The sequence below is a fragment of the Zerene cesonia genome, chromosome 28 (assembly GCF_012273895.1).
Source record: "Zerene cesonia ecotype Mississippi chromosome 28, Zerene_cesonia_1.1, whole genome shotgun sequence".
Taxonomy (NCBI): Eukaryota; Metazoa; Arthropoda; class Insecta; order Lepidoptera; family Pieridae; genus Zerene; species Zerene cesonia.
This window is the reverse complement of record NC_052129.1, coordinates 5663936-5676472: the sequence shown is the minus strand read 5'-3', so window position 1 is coordinate 5676472 and position 12537 is coordinate 5663936. Positions and strand designations below refer to the sequence as shown.

At 35.5% G+C, this 12537-nt stretch overlaps 1 protein-coding gene across 5 annotated transcripts in view; it reads right to left on the bottom strand.

The window, feature by feature from the left end:
• Positions 1-12537, bottom strand: part of LOC119837574 — a 76347-nt gene that overhangs the window by 1994 nt on the left and 61816 nt on the right. For 3 of the 5 annotated variants that reach the window (XM_038363206.1, XM_038363202.1, XM_038363203.1), the window contains 18 exons: positions 8108-8192; positions 7823-7949; positions 7270-7410; positions 6788-6989; positions 6247-6469; positions 5769-5898; positions 5407-5549; positions 4987-5137; positions 4320-4718; positions 4077-4178; positions 3461-3959; positions 2983-3308; positions 2635-2745; positions 2347-2495; positions 1958-2083; positions 1372-1491; positions 892-987; positions 13-101 (listed from right to left, as the gene is read on the bottom strand). In XM_038363206.1, coding sequence (XP_038219134.1) covers positions 13-101; positions 892-987; positions 1372-1491; positions 1958-2083; positions 2347-2495; positions 2635-2745; positions 2983-3308; positions 3461-3959; positions 4077-4178; positions 4320-4718; positions 4987-5137; positions 5407-5549; positions 5769-5898; positions 6247-6469; positions 6788-6989; positions 7270-7410; positions 7823-7949; positions 8108-8192 — 3219 coding nt within the window. The remainder of the gene's footprint in view (positions 1-12; positions 102-891; positions 988-1371; positions 1492-1957; positions 2084-2346; positions 2496-2634; positions 2746-2982; positions 3309-3460; positions 3960-4076; positions 4179-4319; positions 4719-4986; positions 5138-5406; positions 5550-5768; positions 5899-6246; positions 6470-6787; positions 6990-7269; positions 7411-7822; positions 7950-8107; positions 8193-12537) is intronic. The other 2 variants (XM_038363204.1, XM_038363205.1) reach the window with 2 other exon arrangements.

Here is a 12537-nt window from a genome sequence, read left to right as displayed (position 1 = left end):
GTGATAAATTACCAAATGTAGAGGCGTGTGGGCACTCCGGGCGCTGGCAGTACACGTTGGCGCGGTACTGCTGGAAGTCGCCGCCCATTAACGTGTCCAAACTGGAAGTAACCAATATCATATTAATATAATCTTAATAAAGGCAAAAGTGACTAACTGTCTGATCTATGAACGCATAGCCCAAACTAATGGACTCATCAAACTCAAACTCAAACTCAAACATTTATTCATTCAACTAGACTTCTTATAGAAGCAGTTTTGAATCGTCATATTACTCAGTTATAACATTTACCACCGGTTTAGAAGGCGGTCTCTACAGAGAAGAGTCGGCAAAAAACTCTGTAGTTGCTGTTTTAAAATAATATAATTTTACATTTTAATTCTACATAATATGTAACATGTACATAACAATTATCCCAATCGGGATGAAATTTGGCATGGAGATAGCAACTATAATGTAAGCATCCGCTAAGAAAGGATTTTGATAAAGTCTTTATATATATTTTGATAAAGTACCTTTTTTATCCCCTTGAAGGTATCAAGGGGGTAAAAAAGGGATTAAAGTTTGCAATATAAAGAGACGATAAAATAATACTATTTTACTACATATTCTATGTAAAACTTTTAATAAACCGTGCAAGGACAATTTTTTATTTATTAATATAAATTTATTATTTTTAGGCAGCAGAAGCTTTCAGTTTTTTATTTTTTCTTTGTATCCAATAATTTGTGGACTTTCATAATATTTAATTTTAATTATAGTTACCTCAATATATTACAATAATCTTGAAGAAATAATCTACAATAACTTAATAAAAAAGAATAGTCTTCCATCAAAATAAGATCACTCGTTTCATATATCTCAACAGATAAACAAAATAGAATCCTCACCGTTCATGTCGAGCCGTGTGTTGGACGAACCTCGTCTTGTCGCAGAAAGAATAGCCGCAGTCTTTTCGAGTGCAGTGGAAGTGGGTTTGATGCTCTCTGAAAAAAAAAATCAATTTTCATTATAATATAAATACATAAGGTATACAGGAATATAATAAAAAATATGTACATATGATTTTCATACAAAAAAAATGATGTTCAAAGATTCCATTACACACATACATACATACATACATACATACATACATACATACATACATACATACATACATAGATACAGGACCTAGCTAATAAAAGCGTGTTAAAAAAGGAAAAAATTACAAAAAATCGGTAAGTAGTAACTTAAATAGCAGTCTGTGACAGGCATTTCGGCCATTTAAAAAAGTACCTTAACGTATTCCACTGAAAATTGAAATCAGATCTCACCACATACACCCTGGTCATCAAACAAACAAACTGAAGTCCAACTAGATCCAATACCTGTATCCACACTGCTGATACGCGCAGTCCTCATTGAATCTGAAGCGAAGGTAGCCCTCTGGTATGGGCTCGTCCTTCAGCACTCGCATGTGAGGTCCGCGGGTGCCCGTGTTCCGGCGGCTGGAATTTATCATAAAAATATATATAACCTTTTATTCATGTAGACTTTTTATAGATGCTTATGGCGGATGACTGAGATCACGACTGGACTGGAGAGAAGGAATAAACTGGGACGGGTGAGGAAAAGGATATGTGTCATTTTTAAAAGGTGGTAGACCTTTTCGGAATGTCGCTTCTATTTCTGAATTAAATCGTAAAAGGTAAATTACTGAAGGACAATCATGTCATTAATTTTATATTAATATTTGAAAAGACTGATTTTGGGATACATATAAATATATTGATATAAGCTTTATTAATTAAAAAATCTGCGTTTTGTGTTGCCCTGGCAACGCAGGATAAGAATATCGACAGAGAATTTTGGAAATCAATTATTGCAAATATATACATGAGATACTATGCATCGTAAAGATATTTAAGATACTTCTTCAGTTAAGATTTATTAGAACTGTATAAGTACACTTACGATTTAGCAATAAGCTCAGCTTCCTTATCCAAGCCTGGTGGTAGACCGTGAGACTGGAGAAGGCTTTGTTCTAGAAGTAGCTCCGGGGGGTACATCATAGCTGGGTAAAGGGGGAAGGGGGAACCGCTGGAAGAACAACATTAAATTTTAGTTGAGAATTGATAAATGCAAAGACTATAGATATATTTTCCAATGAAAACAATGACTAACATAATTGTGTACCAGTTTAAGTCTAAAATTGAATCACAAATCTAAAAAGTTCAATCTAAAACTAACATTATTATAATTGCTCTTTAAATACCATTTGAAAATTGTGTAAACCAACCCAGCTAAATACATTAAATTCTAAAATTTCTAGCATATCCATTAGATTTTTAAACCCAACTCACCCCTGAGAGAACAGAGCTACTTGAGCGAGTCCCGGTAGACCAGCCAGGGATGCAGTGTACTGCTGCTGCATCTTCAGCTGCTCTTGGAGGCTACCCTTCCGACCCCCTGACAGATACTGCTGAAGTAACAGGCTTTGGACTGCTTGAACCTGGAGAAATCACTTGGGTTAGTATTGAAGTATAGAAGGTACATACAATAATAAATTGACAAATCGCAACGCTTCATGCCAGTATAAGCATACAATAAAAACTAAATATGTTATTCAATAACAAAAAAGGTTAACTTACTTGTTCAGCGGGATTTGGTGGCCGTTGGCTCGGTGACGGTGAGGGTGCCGAGGAAGAAGTGGCAGTTGAGGGTAAAATCGATATTTCTGGATATTCTCGTTCCAGAGTCTCCTGAAAGAAGAGAATATTAAATCTCCTAACAATTGTTGGTGCAAAGACTGCGAAAAAAACATTAACCTTAATTTCGTAATAAATGAATTACCGATCAATTTATTTGAAATTTGAAATTGGTTGGATTTGGTGGACACAAGATTATAATATAACGAACATAATAGTTTAGATCTAGGTCTTAGATCTAGGTCAAAGAACTGAAATTAAGGTAAGATTTTAATTATCTGGGATCTTTACCTTAGTAGCAGCCAGTCCAATTGGTCCTGCATCAATAATGTTGCTATGTTTCTTGACCATGTGGCTGAATAACAACTTAAGGTCGACGTATGCTTGGCCACAATGCGGGCAGTGGTAATGTAGGTTCATTTGACCAGCTGTCTTATTCAGAGGACAGGCCTGGTCGTGGCACGAAGGTGGGATTGTGGGACCAGGCTTTTCCAATTTCTTCTGGTCGTATTCTGGTCGTTTCTCCTTGGACGGAGAAGCGTCGTAGATGCTTCTTGGTGATGAAGTGTTGCTTCTGAGATGGGAAGATGGATAGAACGTTCCTGTCGCTTTTACTACTGGAATAAATGTAATTCGGGATAAGTAACAATGTTGCACGTTGCCACCAAATAATCTTGCAAAAAAAAAATACACACATGCAAAAGTATTATATTATTTTTGTTATTTTATAAACATATTAATAAAAACACAAGCACAGAAATATACATACCCGAAACGTTATCCTGTTCCTTTTCGAATTCATTCTTAATAATAAAATTAGTTGGATAGTCTCCGTCCTTTGATCCAACGCTATCAGCCGACGCCCTCTCTTTGATTGAATAGTCTTTGGCCTCTTCAAATTGTTTTTCATCCTCACTCTTAATGGGGGTGCCTCGGCCATGCTTATGAGTAGCCAAAGCGGAATATTGGGTCAATATTGCTGGACAATTGTTTCCTTGGGCACAATGGAAGTGCGATCTCAACTGGTTCTTATAGCAACTCTTTCCACCACATTGCTCGAAAGTGGAGAAATAATCGAATCCTTCTAGCAGAGGGGACACCGAGTGGGATTCCCTCATATGTGTCTCCATGATGATGTGGGTTTCAGCTGTGAAACTGCAGTTGAAGCAGTGCAAGTGTAGCCTAGTGTGACGTAAATGGCAGTTCTGATAGTATTGGCTGCAGACGTCTGGTGCTGTGAACACCTCGAAGTGTTGGAAGCGAATGCGCTGTAAGAAATATGTATGAATTATATACTACGAGCATTAGAATATTGAAATAATTACAAAAAAAAAAGTTTATTAAGGAATAGTAAAGGTTTCTTAATGTATATAAATTTAACTTACAGGAAACTCTTCAACAGTGGTGATGACCGGTGATTGAATAACTGGTGGTATTTGATTGCTCTTCGGTAGTTTAAATGAGGTGAAAATTGCTTGAGGCGTCACCTAAAAACATCGTATATAAAATAAACGAACGAGACCATTACAATGATTAAAATAAGACCTGACAGAAAAATTACAAGAATTTCTGCATTATGCCAAAATCTTTGTATCTAATTGTAACTATACAAGATCTAGAGTACTCACATTATCCGTCCAAACTTCAACAACGCGATTCTTAGGCGGCCTTCCCCTCTTCCTACTAAACATTTCATCCAATGAACTAGACGGATTCACTTGCTGTGGCACAATGGGGCTCGGGGCAAGGTTCAACTGTGCTTGCAAGTTTGGTGCCAACTGAGAGCCAAGGTTCGGTGCCATCTGGGCCAACTGCGCCAAGTTTGGCGGAAGGTTTGGCAAACTGGGCACTTGGAGTTGAGCAGCTACGTTTGGGTGCAGTTGAGCTGAAAGCTGGGGAGTGAAGTTGGGAGCGAATCTCGCCGCTAAGTTCGGGGACATAGGACTCAGAATGGCGTGCTGTCTGTGGTGCTCTAGACGCCTGAATGGCTGGTCTTCAGATGATAAGATTACGGCACCGCAGTTTTCCTGTAAGAGTTAAAAATATGTTACATGGATATATTATTATGTACACAGTTTTAGGACATATTTGTTTTTTCATAATAGTAAATATAAAAAAGAATTACATTTACATTTATTAAGGAAGACTATCTCAATAGTGATCCCTTTGAATAAACCAAAACTAAACCTAAGAAAGCTGTTTCAGAACGATCATTTTTTTATGTTTTTTTATCTATGATAGGGCAGCGCTTTACCACTATCTCGCCTGATCATTTCTATAATATAGTTCACTTACCCAAGTGCAATGATAGTGAGTGATGTCCCGTATGTGTTGGCATGCGGAGTTGGAGCAAGGATTGTTCCTGGTATACGTGACGAAGTAGGCTTCTGTCACTTGGTTCTGCTGTTCGTGCTCAAGCACGTGCTTGACCATTGTGTTGTGGCAGCTGTTTAAAAGTAATTTGAATCGTTGGTCAGGTAACTCCGAGGCTATCTTATAAAATAATTATTACAGGCAATATCGAAGAACTCGTGAATTTTTTCTGTTAGTTTGAAATAAATATTAAGAACTAATACGAAAAAAAAATCAAATTTAAATTACCGTAATATAAATGAGTAAGTCTCAAATAATACAAACAATTAAAACAGTTGAAAACACATAATAGAAGAGATACTGTTTGGCGCAAAGTGCTCAAATATAAAAGCTAATATTTACCTATGGGCCATTTTGCATCCTTCAGCTAAGCAGTGATAGTGCTTGTTTAAGGCGCTGCATTTGCTGCATTTGTCTTCAGCCTCTTTGCTTCCGTTAAAAGTTTCTATGTACTTCCGAGATAATTCTTCAACTAAAACTGGGTTCTGAAAATTTAAGATTTATCTTTAGAATCATAAAAATTAATTATTAATTTTTATATTGTCCTGCTTCATACTAATGTAGAAGATCTTAGATATAAAATATTAAAATCACAAATCATTCCCAAACGTTTACTTCTTTTCAACACCTGAATAATAAAATCTTATTATTTAGATTTGTTATTAGCGCAATTTCAGCAATACTGGTACATAAGTTATACTTACATAAGGATGTGAATAGTCTCCATCCAATCCAGACATATCATCATCAATTTGTAGACTCGTGTTCGGGGAGTACATGCTGAGGTCTGCGCCTTGCTGCATCAGAGCGCTTTGAATCACCGATGTCGGCAGTCTGTGGATTATGTGTCTTATTACTGTAGTGTTTAGCGTTCAATTTGAAGTTAACAACAAATACGAGATTTAAGAAATAATATTATTTAAGTTAAAATTAATAACTTTGTGTTATCCTTTTTATGAATTAAATTCATGTTTTATGTAATTATCAATATTTTAATTCAAAATAAATATTAAGTGGTGACCTTGAATCCTAAAAAACAAATAAAGAGAATCTTTAATAACAACTGAAAATAAACAGCTGAAAATAGAATAGTAGCTAAAAATGCAATAGCTTGAATATAATAGCTGGAATAGCTGTCGAAATCTATTCAATTAGTCAATGTGACATTGCAAGAAATCATACCCGAAGCTCATTTCCTGCTCCTTCCTCTCGTGCTTCCTCTTGTGCGTGAAGATCTGGCTGCTGGAGTGCAGCACGTAGTTGCAGTGCGGGCGGATGCAATGGATGTGGTTGCAGGTGCGGCTGAAGCGGCACTCGCGGTACGGGCACGCCTCACTCTTCATGTATTTCTTGAAGCCGTCCTTGGACAGCGCTTCGTCTTTTATGTGGTAGGTCTTGTGCTTTTCTGGACGAGCGATACGGGTTTTAGGGAGTGGTTGTCAAATGTAAGTAAATTCTTTATCAAGTAACAACTTAACTGTAATTACAATAAGGAAATTGGATCGATATTTAAAACTTCTTAGAATTTTCAATATACCACGGGCGAAGCCGAAGCGAACAGTTCGTATTAGTTAGGTAATAAAGGGAAAAGGATAAAAGGAAAATTACTTTATTTTTAGATGTTGATATAATAATTATAAGTCATCCAACGTTATAATCTAATAACATTATCGTTATTATTAAATCAGTAAAATCAGTTTCAAAAGCTGACATAAATACTTACCCATATCAGCTTTATTCTTAAATGTATAGGTGCAACCAGGTCGCCGACAATGGAAGTGCGTAGTCCGTTGTCCAGCAAAGATGCAATGAGGAGCAGCACAGCTCTCAGTTGCTCTGAACCTCTGAAAACCCTCTTGGAGGATAGCTGAGTCTTTTCTGTGGTAATTGGCGTGCATTTGTACATCTGAAGTTGATATGTATACCTGTAAAATTAAATAATTACAATATAAGGGTTTAGTTGCAAATGGTAAGTAAATGCACGTACAAAACATGAATGATTCGTTTAGGGATTATCGCCTTCGTACTATCAAATTGTGATACAAAATAAAATAGCGGTTATTTTTATTTGGAATTCTATAGATGACTTGGTCATATTTTCTTAATATGGAGAAAACAAAACATGCTATGGATGATTGATTTGTTTAGATGATTTTATTGTTATTAACAGTAGTTTGGACATTACATTATGGGATTAATACATACCTTATCACAGCCATCTTGTATGCAGTGGTAGTGGGTTTGGCTTCTGTTGTGGGGACAGTCGGAGAAGCGCTCGGAGCAATCATCCAGCGGGGAGTAACGCATGAAACCATGAGCCAACGACTCGTCACGTTTCTTGTGCCACTGCGAATAGTTTTTGGGTCAGTTTTAATAAAATATCTGTACTTTTATCTATATTTCTTAAATCTATACCATTTTTTATAAGAACTGTTGAGGTTTGAGCATAACATGTATAGCTAGTAATAAATCGAAAGGTTTCACTGACAATCAGTGACATTTTATACTGTTGGAGTATTATGCATGTTTATATTTTCTTGTTTATTGTAAACTAGCTTATTCCAGCGGTTTTGCATGCGTCAAATATTTGTAGTCGTTTAATAGATATTGTTATACATATAAACCTTCCTCCCTATCTAGTTACGTAATTTTAAAGATTTAAGCATACATATCATAGTAGGTCAGACATTTACTAGAGATAACTTATATCATCTTTGTTAATACCTGACTTCTAATACTAGTCCTGAAGTATGCATACCTTGAAGTGTCTGATCATCTCTTCCTTCTTGCAGAACACTCTTGCCGTACAGTCCATGCAGTGGAAGTGCTCTCGGTAGCCCAGGTCCTTGCAATATGACGACCCGCATTCTAGTGTCGAGCTATACCTGAAATGAGGTATTTTTTAATTAGCAGTTGACTTTTAAGAGAATATGAAAAATATGGCCATGTTATAGTTGAATCGATGATATAATTTTGATTTTGAATTTGAAATTAAAGACATTTCAGATTTCGAAGTGTCTCTTATTGAATATGATTTAAATACCTTTTAACGTATCGAGAATAATCGACGTTGGTTTGCAGGGAATTCTTCCGAGCTTGGTCCAAATGATTTAGCGCTGATAGCAGACCTGCGAACAAAGATTACGTTTGAATAAATTATTGGTACGAGAAACAATGTCACAAAGAAAGTTCTGGAAAAATCGAATATTACTCGTACTATACAAGAATATCCGAAATGTTTACGGAAAAGAGCTTAAGAAAATGAAATATAATTCACCGAGTTTAAAGAAACACTTGAGTCTAAACATTTTAACACGATCTCATTTCATTGTATTCATCAGACAGAATAAAATGTAATACATTGAACTGATTCCAAAACTCATTCTTTTGTTCGAAACAGCTAAATCACGTCCATGCATCATATTCAAGATGAACAATGTAGTGTTTTCATCGTATACGAAGTATTTAATAACCCGACAGAGTATTGAGTACGTCTATTGTTTAGGGAGAGTTGTGTGTGAGCGATTGAACGCTACTCGTTACAAAAAAAGTGAAGTCCCGTGTATGCTGGGGTGTGGGGCAGATACATCTGTTTCACTGATCGATTTTCTTTATGGGCAAGTAGGTGATCAGCCTTCTGTGTCCTGCCAGACCGAGACATTTTTTTTATTGTCCCCACCGGGAATCGAACCCAGGGCCTCTCGGTTCTACGCTCACGCGTTTACCACTGTACCAAGGAGGCGGTCCGACTCGTTACAAAATGTGATAAAAATATTTCTTTTAGTGGGAAAGCTTATGTGCCCTAAAGCATGAAACCGAAATAGTAGAAGAAATTCGATTGCTGATGGGGGATAACGGGTGACCGAGAGGCTAAGTTTTGATACAGTTTCGTTTTATTTATTGTGTGACTGTTTGTTTTTTGAAATTAGAAATCTAGAGTACAAACGTACGTACGTACGTGCTTTCTTAATGTTTTGATTCATGAATTAGTGTCTCGATGTAGTGAGATATTTAACATTTGAATGTTATAAAACTAAAAAGTTAAAATTGTACAATGTGGTAAAAATCTAAATTGTAATTTATTGAATCTTTAAATAAATTTCACAGTAACAATTCACCGTTTTCTCATTGAACACGTGTCGTTGTGTGCGTTTTGTGCATTTGCTAAATGTTACGTTATTTTATATGAAAAACGAGCGCAAAACGCTTCAAAAACGCTCGTCACTCACCAGCTTTACCGGCGCTGTTCTAGTTCAAAAGGAGTCGTATCCGGCCCCTCCCCATATCAAGTTTTTGAGTATCAAATAAATTATTATGGTAATTAATCAAAGTTTTCTCCGAGTCATTCTTAGCCATTGTAGATCATTATGTGCATTACATAAAAATGTTTTTGAATAACTTTTTGTGACTGTGCCGCTGATTTATTCATATTTTGATTGCTTCTATAAATATTATCTTGTATTTCTCGATGTTGGGTAAATTTTATCTCGCAATCTAGCTTTTAGATTTACTGGGAGGTTTTGGGGGAATTGTATAGATACTAGCTGCACCCCGAAGTTTCACCCGCGTAAGTCCGTATACCGTAGGAATATCGGGATAAAAAGTTGCCTATATGTTATTCCAGTTGTTCAGCTGTCTACGTACCAAATGTCATTGCAATCGGTTCTACAGTTTTTACGTGAAAGTGTAACAAACGCACACACATCCTTACAAATTTTCGCATTTATAATATTTGTAGGATATCTAATTAATGTAATATGAAGGCTACTCTAAAAATCAAATGGGTTCTATTCAAATCTTACATCTTACCTCACGTTTTGATTCATTTAAAATCAACAAATTAACCATTGTAACATGAAAAATAATTGATATAATTGCATTTGATTAGATTAATAGTAATTAATTTTTAACACGCTTTTATTAACTTCACCTGTATGTTTGTTTGTTTGTTTGTTTGTATGTTTGTTTGTTTGTTTGTAACTGACTTCTTTGGGCGCGATTTTGACCCACTTTAAACGGCCAGATTTCGTTCAAACTTTGTAGATTTATTGAGGACCGATGACAATACACTAATTTGATAAAATTATTCCAGTTTTCAATTTGCAAAATATGATTTTTGTTAAAGCGTGTTTTATAGTTTTTTTAAACTATTATATTTTATTATTAACTTTATGGAAGTTTTGTAGTATAATTGTGGTATCATATATAATTATATCTACATATTATCGGATATAACTACGGTACGCTTCGTTTTCTACACAATTTTCGCACAATCACTTATAAAATCGTGAGCCATTAACGGTGAAACAAGTGATCCCTACTTCATTAATAATGAGCTCTCTAAAATATCGTGTATTATTTTGAATGTGCACAGGGACGGACTGTTAATATATAATTTAGGATTCTGTACGGTATCTATGAAATTTATAACATTTAAATTTAATATTCAATGCTTTATAGCTACATAGGCATTAAAATTTAAACAGCTTTTAGAATAGATTGAATTCGTTCAAAAAAACCTATTGAGTTTCCATTTATAAGACTTTCCTATTACTAACACTTTGCCATCGCTCTGTCTGTATGTCTGTGAGTGAGTCCTTCTTTCACCAGGCTGTATCTAAAGCTGTAACAGACCTTCTTTTCTGTATTTCTGTTGCTGCTATAACAACGATATATAATAAACAATAGAATTTAGCCAATGGTTGGTAGGCTCACTCCTCATAGAGGTATAGGTAACGAATTCTTCGAATCATGAGTCCGACTCGCACTTGTCCGACTTTTAAATAAAAATACATTTCAAGCAAAAAACCGATGGAATAACAGTAATCACATACAATCATAGTTTTTGTTAAAAAAATAAGCGTAATATATCTGGGGCCTCAAATATTTAGAGTCCGGCCCTGCACCCGCTTACATAACCTGAAATTATAGGTCCGTATGTTAACATCCATTGTGTTCAATCTACATAAGTATAGGTATTAATGCGTCTTAGAAAAGTTCTCAAAAACACGTTTCGACATTGGCTAACACAATGCTAGAGATTAACCGATTGCGGAAAGGTGAGTATTGTTTATTGTTTTTCTCGGTGTTCAGCGTTGTTCGGTTTGGAGGTTTTTTATTGTGTTACAGATCTTTCAATATTATTTATTTTTTAGTTTTTTGTATGGAACGCAACAATGTATTTTTTTACTCTAAGCTATAGTATCCTGTTCCGTGCTACTGTTCTACTAAGCTACTAATACAAAAGTAGTAAAAACACGTAGATACTGACGCATGTTATGACTCACGCTGGAACGTGGACAAATTTTTATATTGTATTGTTTTCTGTGTGTATGTATGATGTTTATTGACTACTTGTTTCTTGCGGTTCTCTCTGTATAATATGTTAGTGATATGCCGTGAGTTTGCTTCTGTTTTAAGGAAAAATAGTTTTCTATGCCCCGGTCTTGGTAGCAAATGAAATTGTTTGATTGACAAACAAACAAAATGTATTATTTAAGTCAACAACATAAACTATAAGTTAATCACAATGTAATATTTACTCATTAATAAAACAATATATTATCGATACTCTGGGCTCCGCCGCGCTCCGCCTATCCGAACAACGCGACAAAAAACCAAAATAAGTTGACCCCTTCTCTCAATAAGCGGTCTTAATAAACCAATCAATATCACGTATCAAGTTACTTTAGCCGCGTATGCGTTATACTTGCGTCTTATGAAATTTCGTGGACGCTATTACAAGGGGATAGAGTTGAAATTGTTTCTAGCAATACAGTTTAGTGGAGTTAAATTGAACTCTAATACCGGGGTGTAGGGTTGAGTATCGATCGTGGATGCGTGTAAATTTACATTTTGAAGATACTTGTAGGGAATAAATGTCAATTGAGATGGAAGACGCTTGAGGATGCAAGGAATTGATGTTGCAGTTATTGAACTCGTAATAATCAGATTCTATGGCAGGGCTCGTAAACATTTTATTCGTTTTTACTTTATAGCTATGTATAATATCTAATTGGTCGATTAAAGCTAATTTGTTGATTAAATATCATGTTATTTTCGCTGCGCTTTTGAAATTGGTCAGTTTAAAGATTAGGTGTGAACGTTTTCCAAAACTTGAAAGGTTTTATTTATAATCCTACTAATATTATAAATGCGAAAGTTTGTAAAGATGTGTGTGTGTTTGTTGCTCTTTTACGCAAAGATTACTGAACCGATTGCAGTGAAATTTGGTCCGTAGACTGCGGGACAACTAGAATAACATATAGACAACTTTTTATCCTGATACTCCTACGGGATACGGACTCACGCGGCTGAAACCGCGGGGCGCAGCTAGTAGCTTTAATAAAGTAATAAAATTTGTATGTATTTAACAGTTATTTGTACCGAAATACAGTCTACTATAGTGAATTGTACCTGACATCCATTTATATAGGCAATGTGTGCTGAGACTAACAGAGATTTGTGTTAAAT